Source organism: Hemicordylus capensis, chromosome 5 (assembly GCF_027244095.1).
Source record: "Hemicordylus capensis ecotype Gifberg chromosome 5, rHemCap1.1.pri, whole genome shotgun sequence".
Lineage (NCBI taxonomy): Eukaryota > Metazoa > Chordata > Lepidosauria > Squamata > Cordylidae > Hemicordylus > Hemicordylus capensis.
The window spans coordinates 180,094,894-180,107,615 of record NC_069661.1 but is presented as its reverse complement, the minus strand read 5'-3'; the positions used below and the strand labels follow the sequence as shown (position 1 = coordinate 180,107,615).

Here is a 12,722-nt window from a genome sequence, read left to right as displayed (position 1 = left end):
AGCTCCCTATCACTGAAAGCCTATAGTACATAGTGACACCTGCTGCATATCTAACACAGCTAGAGGCCTCTAACCAAGGAAGAGCCTTCACCTTAGCTCATTGCAGTACCCTCCCTTTGGCTGTGTTAGATGGAAGATACAAGTAGATCCCCTTCCCAGACTTTATGTGCCCCTATGACGTTGGGCACACAGTTGAAACCACTGAGCACATACTCTTATACTGCCTATTTTAAAAAGACATCTGCAGTACCCCCATTCCAGGGTTGCCAGGGTGTACAAACCAGTTCTATGTCTCCCTACTACTCTCTGAATGAAACCGTTTTATAACTCATAATGTTGCCAAGTTCTGCATGGCAGCATACAAAATTTGCCGGAACCTGACTGACAGCAAGAATTAATCAGGCCCAACACAGCTCATACCTGCACTGCTGCTCTTGCTACCCAATTATACAATTTTCATTTTATCATATTTTAATCATATCTTAACTATTGTATAACTTCTCATAGTATGATTGTAGTATGCCCACAGTATCTAACTTCTTAAGCTCTATGTATTTACTTCATTACATTTTAATTAACTTTATAACACCCCCTAGATTTTAGTTCAACCACAATAAGATTTTAGCTTTAATTAGTGTGCAGACCTGAAAGGGGTTCGAACAATCAGTGTGCAGAGCCGAAAGGGGTTCAGTGGAAAGAGTGGCTTTGACCCACTCTCCCCGCAGTCTATCACTAACCTCTCCTTGGGCGGATGGATCACTCACCCAGATGAGCAGCAGCTTGGCTCCAGCACTCCTGCGGCTCGCCCAGCAGCTCCAGGGGTTGGGTGAAGGGAAGTGCCGCCAGGACCCGTAATGCACCGTACAAGTGTGCGGTGCATTCCTTGGGTCCCCCCTCCCCGGGTGTGCGCACCACAGCTGCGATCAGCCATGGCTGACACATGATTGCTGAAATGAGGTTAATGGAGTGCTTGCTCCATTAACCTCATTTAAGGGGGAGGGTATTTAGGTGGGCTTGCCACCCTGGAGCCACTGGGCTCGCCCGTGAGCCCAGTAGTGTTCACAAGCAAGGAAAACCGGGCTGGGCTCCCTTATCCCCGTTTTGCTTGCTCATGAGAATTGCCTCACTGTCTCCATAGGCATAGACTGTGTTTAATGCTACTGTTATGTTTTATCTTATGCTGGTCAAAGACCAAAATAAAGATATTGATTGAAACAATAAGCAGTAAACCATGCTGGCTTGTGTTAAAGCAGAAACAATGCGTGAAAATTGTTTTTATTTTACTTACAGTGTACTCGGACATGTGGCAATGGAATAAAGACAAGATTAGTGATTTGTCAGCTTCCCAATGGCCAAGTGTTGAATGACCAAAACTGTGAAATGCTAGAAAAGCCACCTGATACAGCACAGTGTAACATACATTCATGCCCTGGTGACGTTTCATGGCATCGTGAACCATGGAAATCGGTACGATAGTATTACGATCAGATTTTTCGCTCTCTCCACTTCTCTTTTGTACCTTTTAATTTTACATTATGTCGTATACCAATGCTTGGTCTCATATCCCAAAGCTGTTACATACTGCACAAGGCAACATGGAAGGTAGGAGCCCTGTGTGCACTGCTGCATGCTTGTAAACAGCTCTGCTATGGTGTAAAGTGGCACAAACACAGCCTCCCAACAGGACACCCATTATTTCCAATAATGCAGCAGTGTGGGCAGGGCTCCTGCCTCCTGCATTGCTTTTGCTGTATGTCAGCTGCTGATCATCTTGGTTTATTAGTGACTAAACAGTTGGTTACTAAACTGGTTTTGAAGTAACAATCTGCTTGGGATTAGTTTTAAAAGTAAGCATATTGCTTAATAATATTTTCTACATATTTATTTTTGTACATAGAAAGACTTGAGTAAAGTCTCATTGTATATAATTTGTTTGCAGTATTGTGCTTAGTAACATATACATAGTGTGTGAGAAACACATTTTTGTTGGATACCAAAATAACAAGCTAATATTGTCTTGTGTATATGTGTTTATGAAGTTTTGATAGCTTTTTTGTTTGTCATTGTCTTGTAATACCGAAAACAAATGAGGTTATTATTAATGCTAAGAAATTGCCATTAAAAAAAATGGAATAATCCAGTCAATAATCCAGTCATTAGAATTAATAGTGATTATTTTTGACCGGGTCACATCCCTTGTAATTAAAATTTGTAGAATAAAATTCTTAGAGTAATCATAGTAATTCCACTGTTTTGAGTATGAATTGTATTTGGTGACAAAATAACAGTTAATACTCTAGTTATGTGGAAAGCCTCTGTTTACATTGAAAGTCTGTAAATTTTGCAAGCAAAATTCTTTATGTACTTGCTAAACCTATCAATATTCTGTTAGGTGAATTTTATAATATCCATTGGTAATGATTTTTCCTTCTATAACATTCTTGCTAGCATAATCAATTTGCATTTTGCTTCATTTGCAGAGTATTTACGTATAACTTTTACGAACTTCACAAATTACAGTGTTTACCAAACTCTGAATTGAAATGATAACTTATAAATTTAGGGTATGATCCAGTGAAAATTTGGTATTTATAAGTTTCATTTATTTCTATAGAAGATTTAAACATATGTTTAATTCTTTCCAGCTGAAATTAGTGGTGCTTAACCACTTTTAGCTGTGGCTCAGTCATGCCCCCTAATATTTATTTGCCTTGATAACTGTGTGAAATCATGTTTATCAATTTCTTTTCTAATGATGTTGCAACTGATGCGTGAGTAAGTAATAAGTACCTGAAACCCAGTTAATAGGGTAAGGATTATGGTATATTAATGAAGATAAGATCAAGAATTGGTACAGCTGCCACAGACATAACTCTATGCAGACGAGAAAGGAGGAGAGACATGGGTGAAGGATAACTGGGAATACAGTAGAAAGTGATCCAGGCCCTAGTCAATATTTGAATGTGTAAAGTATTGTATTTATTTCAGTTATTTGTAATTGCAATAACACTGAGCAGTTTTCTTGTTACTTTATTGCATTTTTCAAGAAATGTAGACAACCATCAACCATCTTCTTTGTATATAGATTTCAGTTCCTTTGCTATGAAGCCAATGCTCTTCAGTTGTTGCTGGTTTCAGTAGGCGCAAGGGTCAAATAAACTGTATATATGTATATATATCGGGAAATATTTATGTTATGAATGTTAATGTACAGGTTGAATTATGTGTCATGACCGTTCTTGCATTCTCTTCTTGTCTAAAAAGTATTTATGTTTTTAAACATCTTTTATATTAAAAGGGAAGTCAGGTTAAGAAATCTTGGTTTTCAAAAACCAACTACAGTTTTATCCTCTTCATCTGCTGCTGCATTTTGTCAGACATGAGCCTAACTCAGATACTGATCGTGGTTGAATAGGTGGTTTTGTGGTGTTGTTTTTTAAACTAACTTAAGTCTTGCTGCATGCTGAGTGTTTTTTAAAACTTGGGAGAAAAATATGATCTATCAGTCACTGACTTGTAATGTACACAACAAAATTGTCAAATACAAAATAGTTGACTCACAGTCTAACACAATTCTGTAAATTTTAAATGCATTTAATGTGTTGATTGTATTACATTTAAAATGAAAAGTTCATGCTGATGTTATATTGTCTTAGCAGAATAAACAGTAATTTATGTTTGATAATTTAATTTAATTATTTGGATGTTACTTGGTGTCTGTGTCAAATAATTGGTTTTTAATTACTTTGATATCTGTTTTTGTGGTGTCATTGTTGCAGCAATGTTTATTATTAAATGTGCTTTTCTTAACATATCCTTTTGTTTTTGGATCTCTGTTCAGAATTAACCATTGGTGTGGAAGTGTTTTATTAACCTTGGTGAAAGGTTGTGTGGCAGCACCATTATTTCTCAGAGGCAATAATTAGAAGCAAAATTCCTTTAAAAATTAAAGATTGAAATACTGTAGTTCATCATGACTTTCATGCATGGCACATGTACAGAGGCCCGAAATGGGCCAAAAACGGCCTGACCTGTCATTTGGGCAGCAGGCAGGCTCAGGGAAGGAGCTCTTGCCGCCACCACCACTGTCTCAGTCTGCATCCCGCAGGCCACCCCCTGTCTCTGATTGCTACCATCTCCACTGCACAGCAGCGGTTGAAAAATGTTTTTAAAAAAGATTTAATGTGCCCCCTCCTGAGGGCAGTGGCAGGGCAGGCACAGGGCAGCAGCAGGGCTCTGGGGAGGCCCCCCAGAACATTTGGAGCCCCCCCTAAAGATAGGAGGCCACGGACCAAATCCCCATGGCAAAGTCCGCCTCTGTGCATGGCCTAAAATGTATTGTCCAAAATGTAACATTGTATACATTGCTATCCCTGTTAAAAATATGTCCTGAATGGAAATTATTCTATAATTATAATATAGAATTATTATTCTATAACCTACTTAAGTTTTATGATTATTCAGATTATTTAGCCACTACCTTTCTAGACCATCTACTAAACACTGGCTGTTCTAATGTGACTGTGGTAACAGCTTTATCTCAGTAAAAGCAGATGAAGCATTTTTGCTAAAATAGGGGTATTTAAACCACTTGGGACGAGAAATTAATTATGCCTGGTGATGATGATGATGATTGATAAGTCTTACTTCACTAACTTTGAGTCTTAACTTGAGTTAAGGTGTATATTAAAATATCAATTTCTAACAGTAACAAATGTCTGAGTTTGACAAAATTGTACTCAGTACTTTTTAAAAATGCTAATGAATTTATCTTCATATTATAACTGTTACTTATGTCTCTCTTTGATAATTATATTCAGCAGCTGACATCCAGATAGCTCTGTGCCATCTGTGACATCTAAATCAATGCTGCACTATCACATGAGGATGGAGGAGGCATTTTCACCAATCTCCCCTTTTCTCTGAAGCCACAGTGCCTCCTGAAAATATGTCCTTTAGGGCTGAATGACTGACAGGGACATATTTTTTGAAGACATAGTAGGCTTCAGAGGGAAGGGGAGAGTGGTGAAAAATTGCCCTTCTCCCCTCACATGATAGCACAGTGTTAATCTGGATGTCAGCCAGCATCTTTTGAAATGCTGAAACCAGCAGCTAACAGGCTGGTGATACCATAGGTTAAATATATAAGCTAATTGTGGTATCCTAGGACTAATGACTTAACTAATGATGCACCAGTATAATGGGAGAAGCTCTGGTGCTTCTGAAAAGTTCAACTAATCCAGCTTCACTGCTGAGTCAGCAGTGAGGGCATTTTAACAACCACCCCTTCTCCGGGAAGTGCTTTGTGCCACCCAAAAATGTCCCTTGGGGTCACACAGTCATCGGGGGCATATCTTTCGGTGACATAGAGGGCTTCCAGGGGAAGAGGAAGTGACTGAAATGTCCCCACATGCGCACTAGCATCTGTGCAGCATTAGTCTGAAGCTCTTCAGAAGTATTGGTGCTACACTTGTACTTCTGCTTCTGCAATGGTGCTTTGTTAGGATGTCAGCCTGTGTCTTGACCTGCAGTAAGAAAAGTCAGGGTTCTTGCTCAAATTCTTGTTTTATGCCTGCAGTGATGTATGGCCGTTTTCAGGATGTTCTCAAGATGGATTCAGCAAAATTTGTAATATTATGATGGACTGTTTCAGACAATATTGTCCATGCGGTGACCCATCATGTGAGGAGAAGTGGGGTACGCTACTCCTTGCCTATTGATCCTGCAGGAGTCTTCATATAGTTTAAACCATTTAAATAGGACCAGTTCAGACATTCTGTCTCCATATAAATGTCGGGATAAGGAAGCTGGGTAGGTGGCAATAGAGCAGCATGTTCCCACTTTTTGACACATGATGGGCTACAGCTTAGTCAAAATCATCAGAACTGGCCTGATATGTCTTTTAATATTCCACATTGGGTCAGAAGAACTGCAAAATGCAGTTTGTTGTTATTAATTATTTTGAAGCATCCAAGTAATATTTTAGCCTGTTTGGAGAAAGAATGAAAAACCACCTGAAAAGGGCTGTATAAAGTCAGATGATACTTCTCAGTAACTGAAATTTGTTTTTGGTAATTTTTATGCTCTTATTATTGTATGTACTATTTCATTCAGTGGTTCCAAACACAAATAGTGCACCTGCAAGCAATTACAATCAGATCTCTTTCTGTGCAGTTAAGCTGTCTGGCTGTCAACCATACTAATGCTGCCCCAATGTGCCATTGTTTCCCATCTCACAAGTGAGAGGGGGCAATTTTCCACTGTCTCCCCTTCCCTCTGAAGTAATCTGTGTCTCCTTGAACTCTGCCTTGTAAACCCTCAGGGATATAGTTTCAGGAGGCACAGGCAGCTGCAGAGAGCTTGCTGAAAATCCCTCTATCCTGCATGATGGCAAACGCTGGTGCATTAAAGCAGCATTTGTCTGGATATCAGCCTCTTTTTCATTTTCTGCTCATGCAGAATTTAAAATGATCAAATTACTACACTTCTCTACACTACACTTTAAAAAGTAGTCAACTCTTCAGGAGTAAAAACTGTATATATGTGACTCGTACACATACACTACATGAAACAAATCTTAAATTTCATCTACCTTAACAGGCCTTTTTCAAATGAAAATAGAAGTTCTGAGTCTGGTTTTTGTACCTGAAACTCATGACCCTGCAAAAAGTTGATTTACCAATAGTGTCACACAATTTCTAATATTCTCTACGCTATTGTGAATGTCCACAGATTGGAAGCAGTCAGACTAATAGAACAACATCTAAAACAATATAACATTTTAAACATAGCCATATTAATAATGTAACTGTACACTGGATCTAACCATTAGCGAGCAGAGTGTGACAAACTCATATTGCAGAACAAGAGAATTTTGCAATTGTGTGTGTGATAGACGAGTTTGCATCTATTAGCAAATATTTGATGTAGAATTCGTCAGATCGACCTGGCAGATTATGTAAAAGAAGGTGAATTACCCTTGCCTAAGATCTATACAAAAGACATACTGCAGGAGCACATGTGCAACTGACTCAGAGTTACAGGAGCAATATCTCTGCTCAGTTGGAATTCTGTTAATATCTACCAGCCAAAGGTTCTGAAGGGAGGGCATTCCACAGATTGGAAGCACAATTTTAAGTACACTGGTCTTTTTACATACGAGGAGAAGAATCAAAGTATTATTTGGTCTAGCAAAATCTGTTCTGAAGGTGCTTCTTATTTGTCTCCTTTTGCATTTTTGAAGGACTTACTACAACAGTCATCTTTGCCAGTGTTTGTTTATAATGTGATCTGTGACAACTTCCTGGAGTAATTTATGAGGATTAATATTAGAACTCTGCCAGACATTCAGACTTGACTATTTGGGGGCCTTTAGAGAGGTTGAATGTGTTTTCTGAAAGCCCCTCTCTTTCACAATAGTTGACAGGTTTTTTTGTAGTCCAGATCAGTTGCAGTGAAGGACCAAGTTTTAAAAGCTGTATATTCCATCACCACTACCATCTCCACGACACCCCACCACACACACACACAACCTGGAACAAGTGAGTAATCACACATTCAGTCAGATTTGGCACATGACAACATCACTCTGTACAAAAAGCTAACACAGCTGTAGAAAAGCTAATGAGCTGTAGAAACATCCTTGTTTTCCCTGTACTCCAGAAGTGTTCTGGAAGAGAGGAAGCATGTTGCTGACCCTCTGCATGTGGAGCAGCTAGGAGAGTTCAAACGAGCTACAGTTGTATCCCCACAGTCTCATTTAAGATATGTGTTTTGTGACAACAGTTCATAGAAGTGGGGGGGGGCGGAGTGGGGAGGCAGCAGCAAAAAATTTGCACTTCATTCTGGGAAAATCACATCACTGCTGCTAGTGTGCCACCACCTGAATGATCTATTCAAGGAAGAGCCTGGATACGTATCAGGAGGGAAGCATAGCTGTGGAGTTGCATAGCCATTCTGTACACACTCTTGTCTCTTTAGAACTCCCCTGGAGAATTGATGAATTGATGCAGCCTATGAATAGGATTGTGAAACCAGGGTCCATTTTGGTTCAGCCCTAATTATGTGTTGTTCACATTTGAACCTCACTGATCCTCCATTGAACTCAGTCCTGAGAATATGGGTGTGGAGTATCTCACTTACTTCTCACAGCAACCTAGTGGGTAGAGTAGTGGCTGTATCAAAGTGACCCAGTGAGTTTCTGTTCATGGCTGAGTGGAAATCTGGACTCTGATCTCCTCAGCCAAAGCCAGAGCTTCTTCTAACCACCATACCACACCGGCTCAGAACCTGTTTAGAAGTTTATATCCAATGATTATCACCACCAGCTTATAAAATGCACTTCAGTATATTGTCCAAGGACGTTTCTAGTAAAGGGGATTTGTCTATGCAGAAATGTGACATAATACATAATAATGGACTGTACTATGCATCGTAGCACAGTTATGATGCTGCTTGGAGTAATGATATTTTGCATTAATACTGCAAGACGCTTACACTAACTCTGGTCACTTTTGCTTTGCCTATTTGCTGTATTATATTAATAGTTTTGATGGCTGCTTTACCTGAAATAAGGGCTGGCAGTCAAACTGTGAAGCATAAGGGTGGGGAGGTTATTGTATAGTTTTGCAATCTATAGATCTCTTATGAAGTGACTGTACAGAGAAGATCCCACCAAATCAGGAATTGAAAAATAGAGATATACATATAATTAGCCTAATTCTTAGATGATAACCATATACCACAGCACAGATCCAAGTTAAAACAAAAGCAACATGTATAGTTTTTCTTCCTGTAACAGAGGGATCATTTTTAAATGCATATTAAACAATGCTCCAAATGTTGATGTATCTGTGCTGTTGGGAAATGAGTGTATCAAGCCCTCAACTCATAAAACTGATTGTAAATACTGAATGAGCACATTTGAAGTTTTATGTCAATATGTTTTATATAATATTGAAGTCTGCTCATATATTTTTTCAGTAATAGAATTTGAATAGAGTTTCACTGTCTCTTTTTTGAAATATATATATATAGAGAGAGAGAGAGAGAGCGAGAGAGAGAGAGAGAGCGCGCGAGAACCCTAAAATATTGATGTCTGGGTAGAATAGACTGTACCTTGTTTTTCCCCATACATTTTAACTGCAATATCTGTATCATGATGCCAGACATAGCCCAGGACACATCTATTTGTCCTTTAGGGGTATCCAATAGAACTCCCAATAACTTTATTACATTGCACACAGATTATTAAACTTGTCAAGTTCTTAATAGAACAAAGGTGCTGTCTTACTAATGGCTGTGCCCTGCATGTATTTTTCAGTAATAAAAAATTGCATATATAGCACCCATAATTTGGTGCGCCAAACTAATTGAGTTTCCTCCTGTTCTATATCATACTTCTGAACTGCCAGTAATGATGATAACTATATTTTGCTCTGGGTGAAAGTAGTTGATTCAGAGAATGATATAATATTTAAGTTATAGAGGTTTGCGAAAAAGGACTGGGACAGAAATATACCTGTTACAGAAATTCTAAAAAGTCTTAAAATTGGACCTGTCAGAGTTATTTACCAACTTGTGGCTTCAGACCAAGAAGGATAATGGGAAGGAGCGGGGAAAATCTTTCAGGTTAGTCTGCAACGAACTTGAATGACAAGTGTGTATTTTTCAGAGTGTTTTCGGAATAGGTCTGTTCGGGGAAGCTAGGGAAGGTGCTGGGAAAAGCAATAGCCTGGTTACTTTCCCACAAGGTTAGAAAGGCAAGGAGAGGGGGAGATAGATGAAGTAGGAAAGAGGGTGATGTTGAGAGAGCACATGAAATGGAGGAGGATGAGAGACAAGGAAAAAGGATAGAGCTATTGAAATGATCCAAGGGGTTGAAACAAAGTCATAATTGCCCATTCCTTTGCTGTTGTCCAGGATCTTAGTGCTTCAAGCAATACTGCTAACCCCTGCTAACTTGGCAAAGAGGCACCTTTTAAGGTGGTGATTCTCTTTATTTAGCAGGGGGAGAGTAACTGGCCTTCTCCACCCTCAGCACAGTACCTCCAGTGACTGTTGCTGGTGTCTCACTTGTGTTTCTTTCTAGGTTGTGAGCCTTTTGGGGACAGGGAGCCATCTTATTTATGTATTATTTCTCTGTGTAAACTCTGTGAGCCGTATTTGGAAGGGCGGTATAGAAATTGAATTATTATTATTATTATTAATAATAATAATTATTATTATTATTATTATTATTAATACTGTATCTAGGTTCTCCATTCATTTCAATTGACATGGGCAAATGAATGATAATATGTGTCAACTGGATCTGTTGGAAGTTAATGGGGAAGTTGTTGTCGTTTGTGCAATTCAACATGGTACTCTTTTTATAAGCAACTACTGGTTCACAATGTAAACTAAATATTGTTCATTTGTTTATGAACAAATAATCATCTTATCAATGAATGGGGAATCCAGAAATCACAACCTGCTTGGACTAGTCTGCTTAACCAACAGCTATTAATACTCCTTTATGAGCTGTTTATATTCCCCTTTACAGGCATTAACACTTCAACTAGCAGTTTTTGGATGAATTCTGACAGCTAACTGTGCCTTACTATGTGGCATAGTAAGTGGCATAATGACTTAATTGGCTTTTAAAATGTTTTAATATGACATAGAAACATGGTGAAATCAAGATCACCATAGCAAAACCTATTAGTCTGGTTTTAGATTTAAATTGTTAGTCCTTATCAAAATATCCCTGTGACTAGAAGGTGTTAGTGGATCTGCATGGAAGCTTGGTAGTTACCACCCTCTGTGGCTATGCTTTGTCATGGGAAATTAGCTTCAATTTGGGGGGAAATTAGCTTCAAATCGGAGGAGACCAGCCAACAACTATATTAGCTTTAAAGTACTTTGGGAAAGTTGGCTACGGTGTGGACATTTGGAAAGGACACAAGAGAGTGTAGACACGTGCCTTGGAAACAAAGAGTTGCTATATTGAGGGGTAAATAGGGGTACAGAAAGTTAAAAGTGGCTGGTTAATTCTGAAGCAGAGCTGGGAAGGGGGATCACAGACCAGAAATCACAGAGCTGGGAAGGAGGATAGAGACTGCAGGGTGAAAGAAAGAGGAAAGCCATTTCCCAAAGCTATGTGCTCTAGCTAGGGTCCTTCTTGGCTCAAGCATGGCTCAAGCATGAGGAAAACAATGAGGTGTACGCAAGCAGTGTGGGGTGCAGAGTCCAACATAGGCGTATCTAGGGAAAATAGCACCTAGGACAAGAACTGAAATTGCGTCCTCTGTCCAAACATCTGACACCCATCTTTCAGATATCTTTACCATAATTTCAGCTGAAAAATACAAGTCAAACTTGTTAATCTTTTAATATTTCAAGAACTATTTAGCAGTGGACGTAGCCAGACCAAAAAATGCAGGAAAACTACAAATTTCAGTACGCTAGGGCTCATGAAATACCCAAATACTATGTGGAGGTGTGCTTAGACAGTTAAAACTCCCCGTGGGCCTTAAAACTAAGGATTTCACACTGATTCAAAGACAAACTCACCATTAATAGCCATATTATTAAGACATCACATTTAATTCGCTTATCACAAGAAGGAAAGTAAGAGCAAATGAATACAATCCTAGCTCAAAAGCTTCAGCTCAGTATTCACAAGCCCCGATTCTCTTTACATAGTGCCAAACTGAATATGTATACAGTGACTTATATTATATTAATTTTTTTTACAAAAATTACCTGTAGCCCCTTCGGGGGGCTTCCTAAAGTCCAGGGGGGGGTCTGCAAAGGTTCCCCCTTTCTCCGCGGGCCTCGCAGGGACCATTTGAGCATGTGCGGTGGCCATTTTTAAAAATAATTTCTTTTTAAAAAATGGCCGCTAAAAACAAAATGGCCACCGTGCTTACAGTGACTTATATTATTATTTTTAAAATTACCTGTAGCCCCTTCAGGGGGCTTCCTAAAGGCCGGGGGGGGGTCTGGAAAGGTTCCCCCTCTTCCCGCTGGCCTCTAGGGTCTCACAGAGGCCATTTGAGCATGTGCAGTGGCCATTTTGTTTTCAGCAGCCATTTTTTAATTTTTAATTTTAAAAAATGGCGCCCCCTTCAAGTGGCACCTGGGGCACATGCTCTGCCTGCCCTACCCTAGATATGCCCCTGGAGTCCAATGGTAGGGTGCAAGTGCAAAGGTGCAGGCTTGCACATTGGCAAGATCATGTGATGCAAGAGCACACTATGCAAAAGTGCCAGGGTGGAGGTGCAAGAGATTGATTGGGGGTGTGGTATAAGCAGAAAATACCATGAGGCAGGATTGAAGTGTTTCAGTGGAGGAGACTGATAAGGTGTTTCTTTAGGAAAGTTACAGTGTTTTGGAATTCTTGCTCTAAGTTAGGCATGAATATCAGATATTGATGAGGTTGTGTTCAGGGTGGCTTCACCATGGGAGGAGAGACACATCGTACCATTTGGCATTACTCATCCAGTTTCGATAACAGCAGGGAGGAAATGAGGTGAGAAGTTTGACTTAGCTTTGGAAGTTCTTATCAACGTATATGGGAGGAAGAGAGCTTGCATTCCTTTCCATTTGTCTCTCTGAACTCTAATTTGGGTCTGCCCTGAATCTATCTCTGTATATGTTCAGATGCAATCAGAGGGGCATTTCCTTTAGTCCATTGCCACCTTGCAAATGACCTGAAGGCACCATGGGGAAACGCCTTG

At 39.5% G+C, this 12,722-nt stretch overlaps 1 protein-coding gene across 4 annotated transcripts in view; it reads left to right on the top strand.

Annotated features, from left to right (window-relative positions):
* Positions 1 to 12,722, top strand: part of ADAMTS20 (ADAM metallopeptidase with thrombospondin type 1 motif 20) — a 127,141-nt gene that overhangs the window by 87,948 nt on the left and 26,471 nt on the right. For all 4 annotated transcript variants that reach the window (XR_008309106.1, XM_053258083.1, XM_053258082.1 and 1 more), the window contains exon 28: positions 1,291 to 1,467. Coding sequence is in view for 3 of the 4 variants with exons in the window: in XM_053258083.1 (XP_053114058.1) it covers positions 1,291 to 1,467 (177 nt within the window). In the remaining variant the exon portion in view is untranslated. The remainder of the gene's footprint in view (positions 1 to 1,290; positions 1,468 to 12,722) is intronic.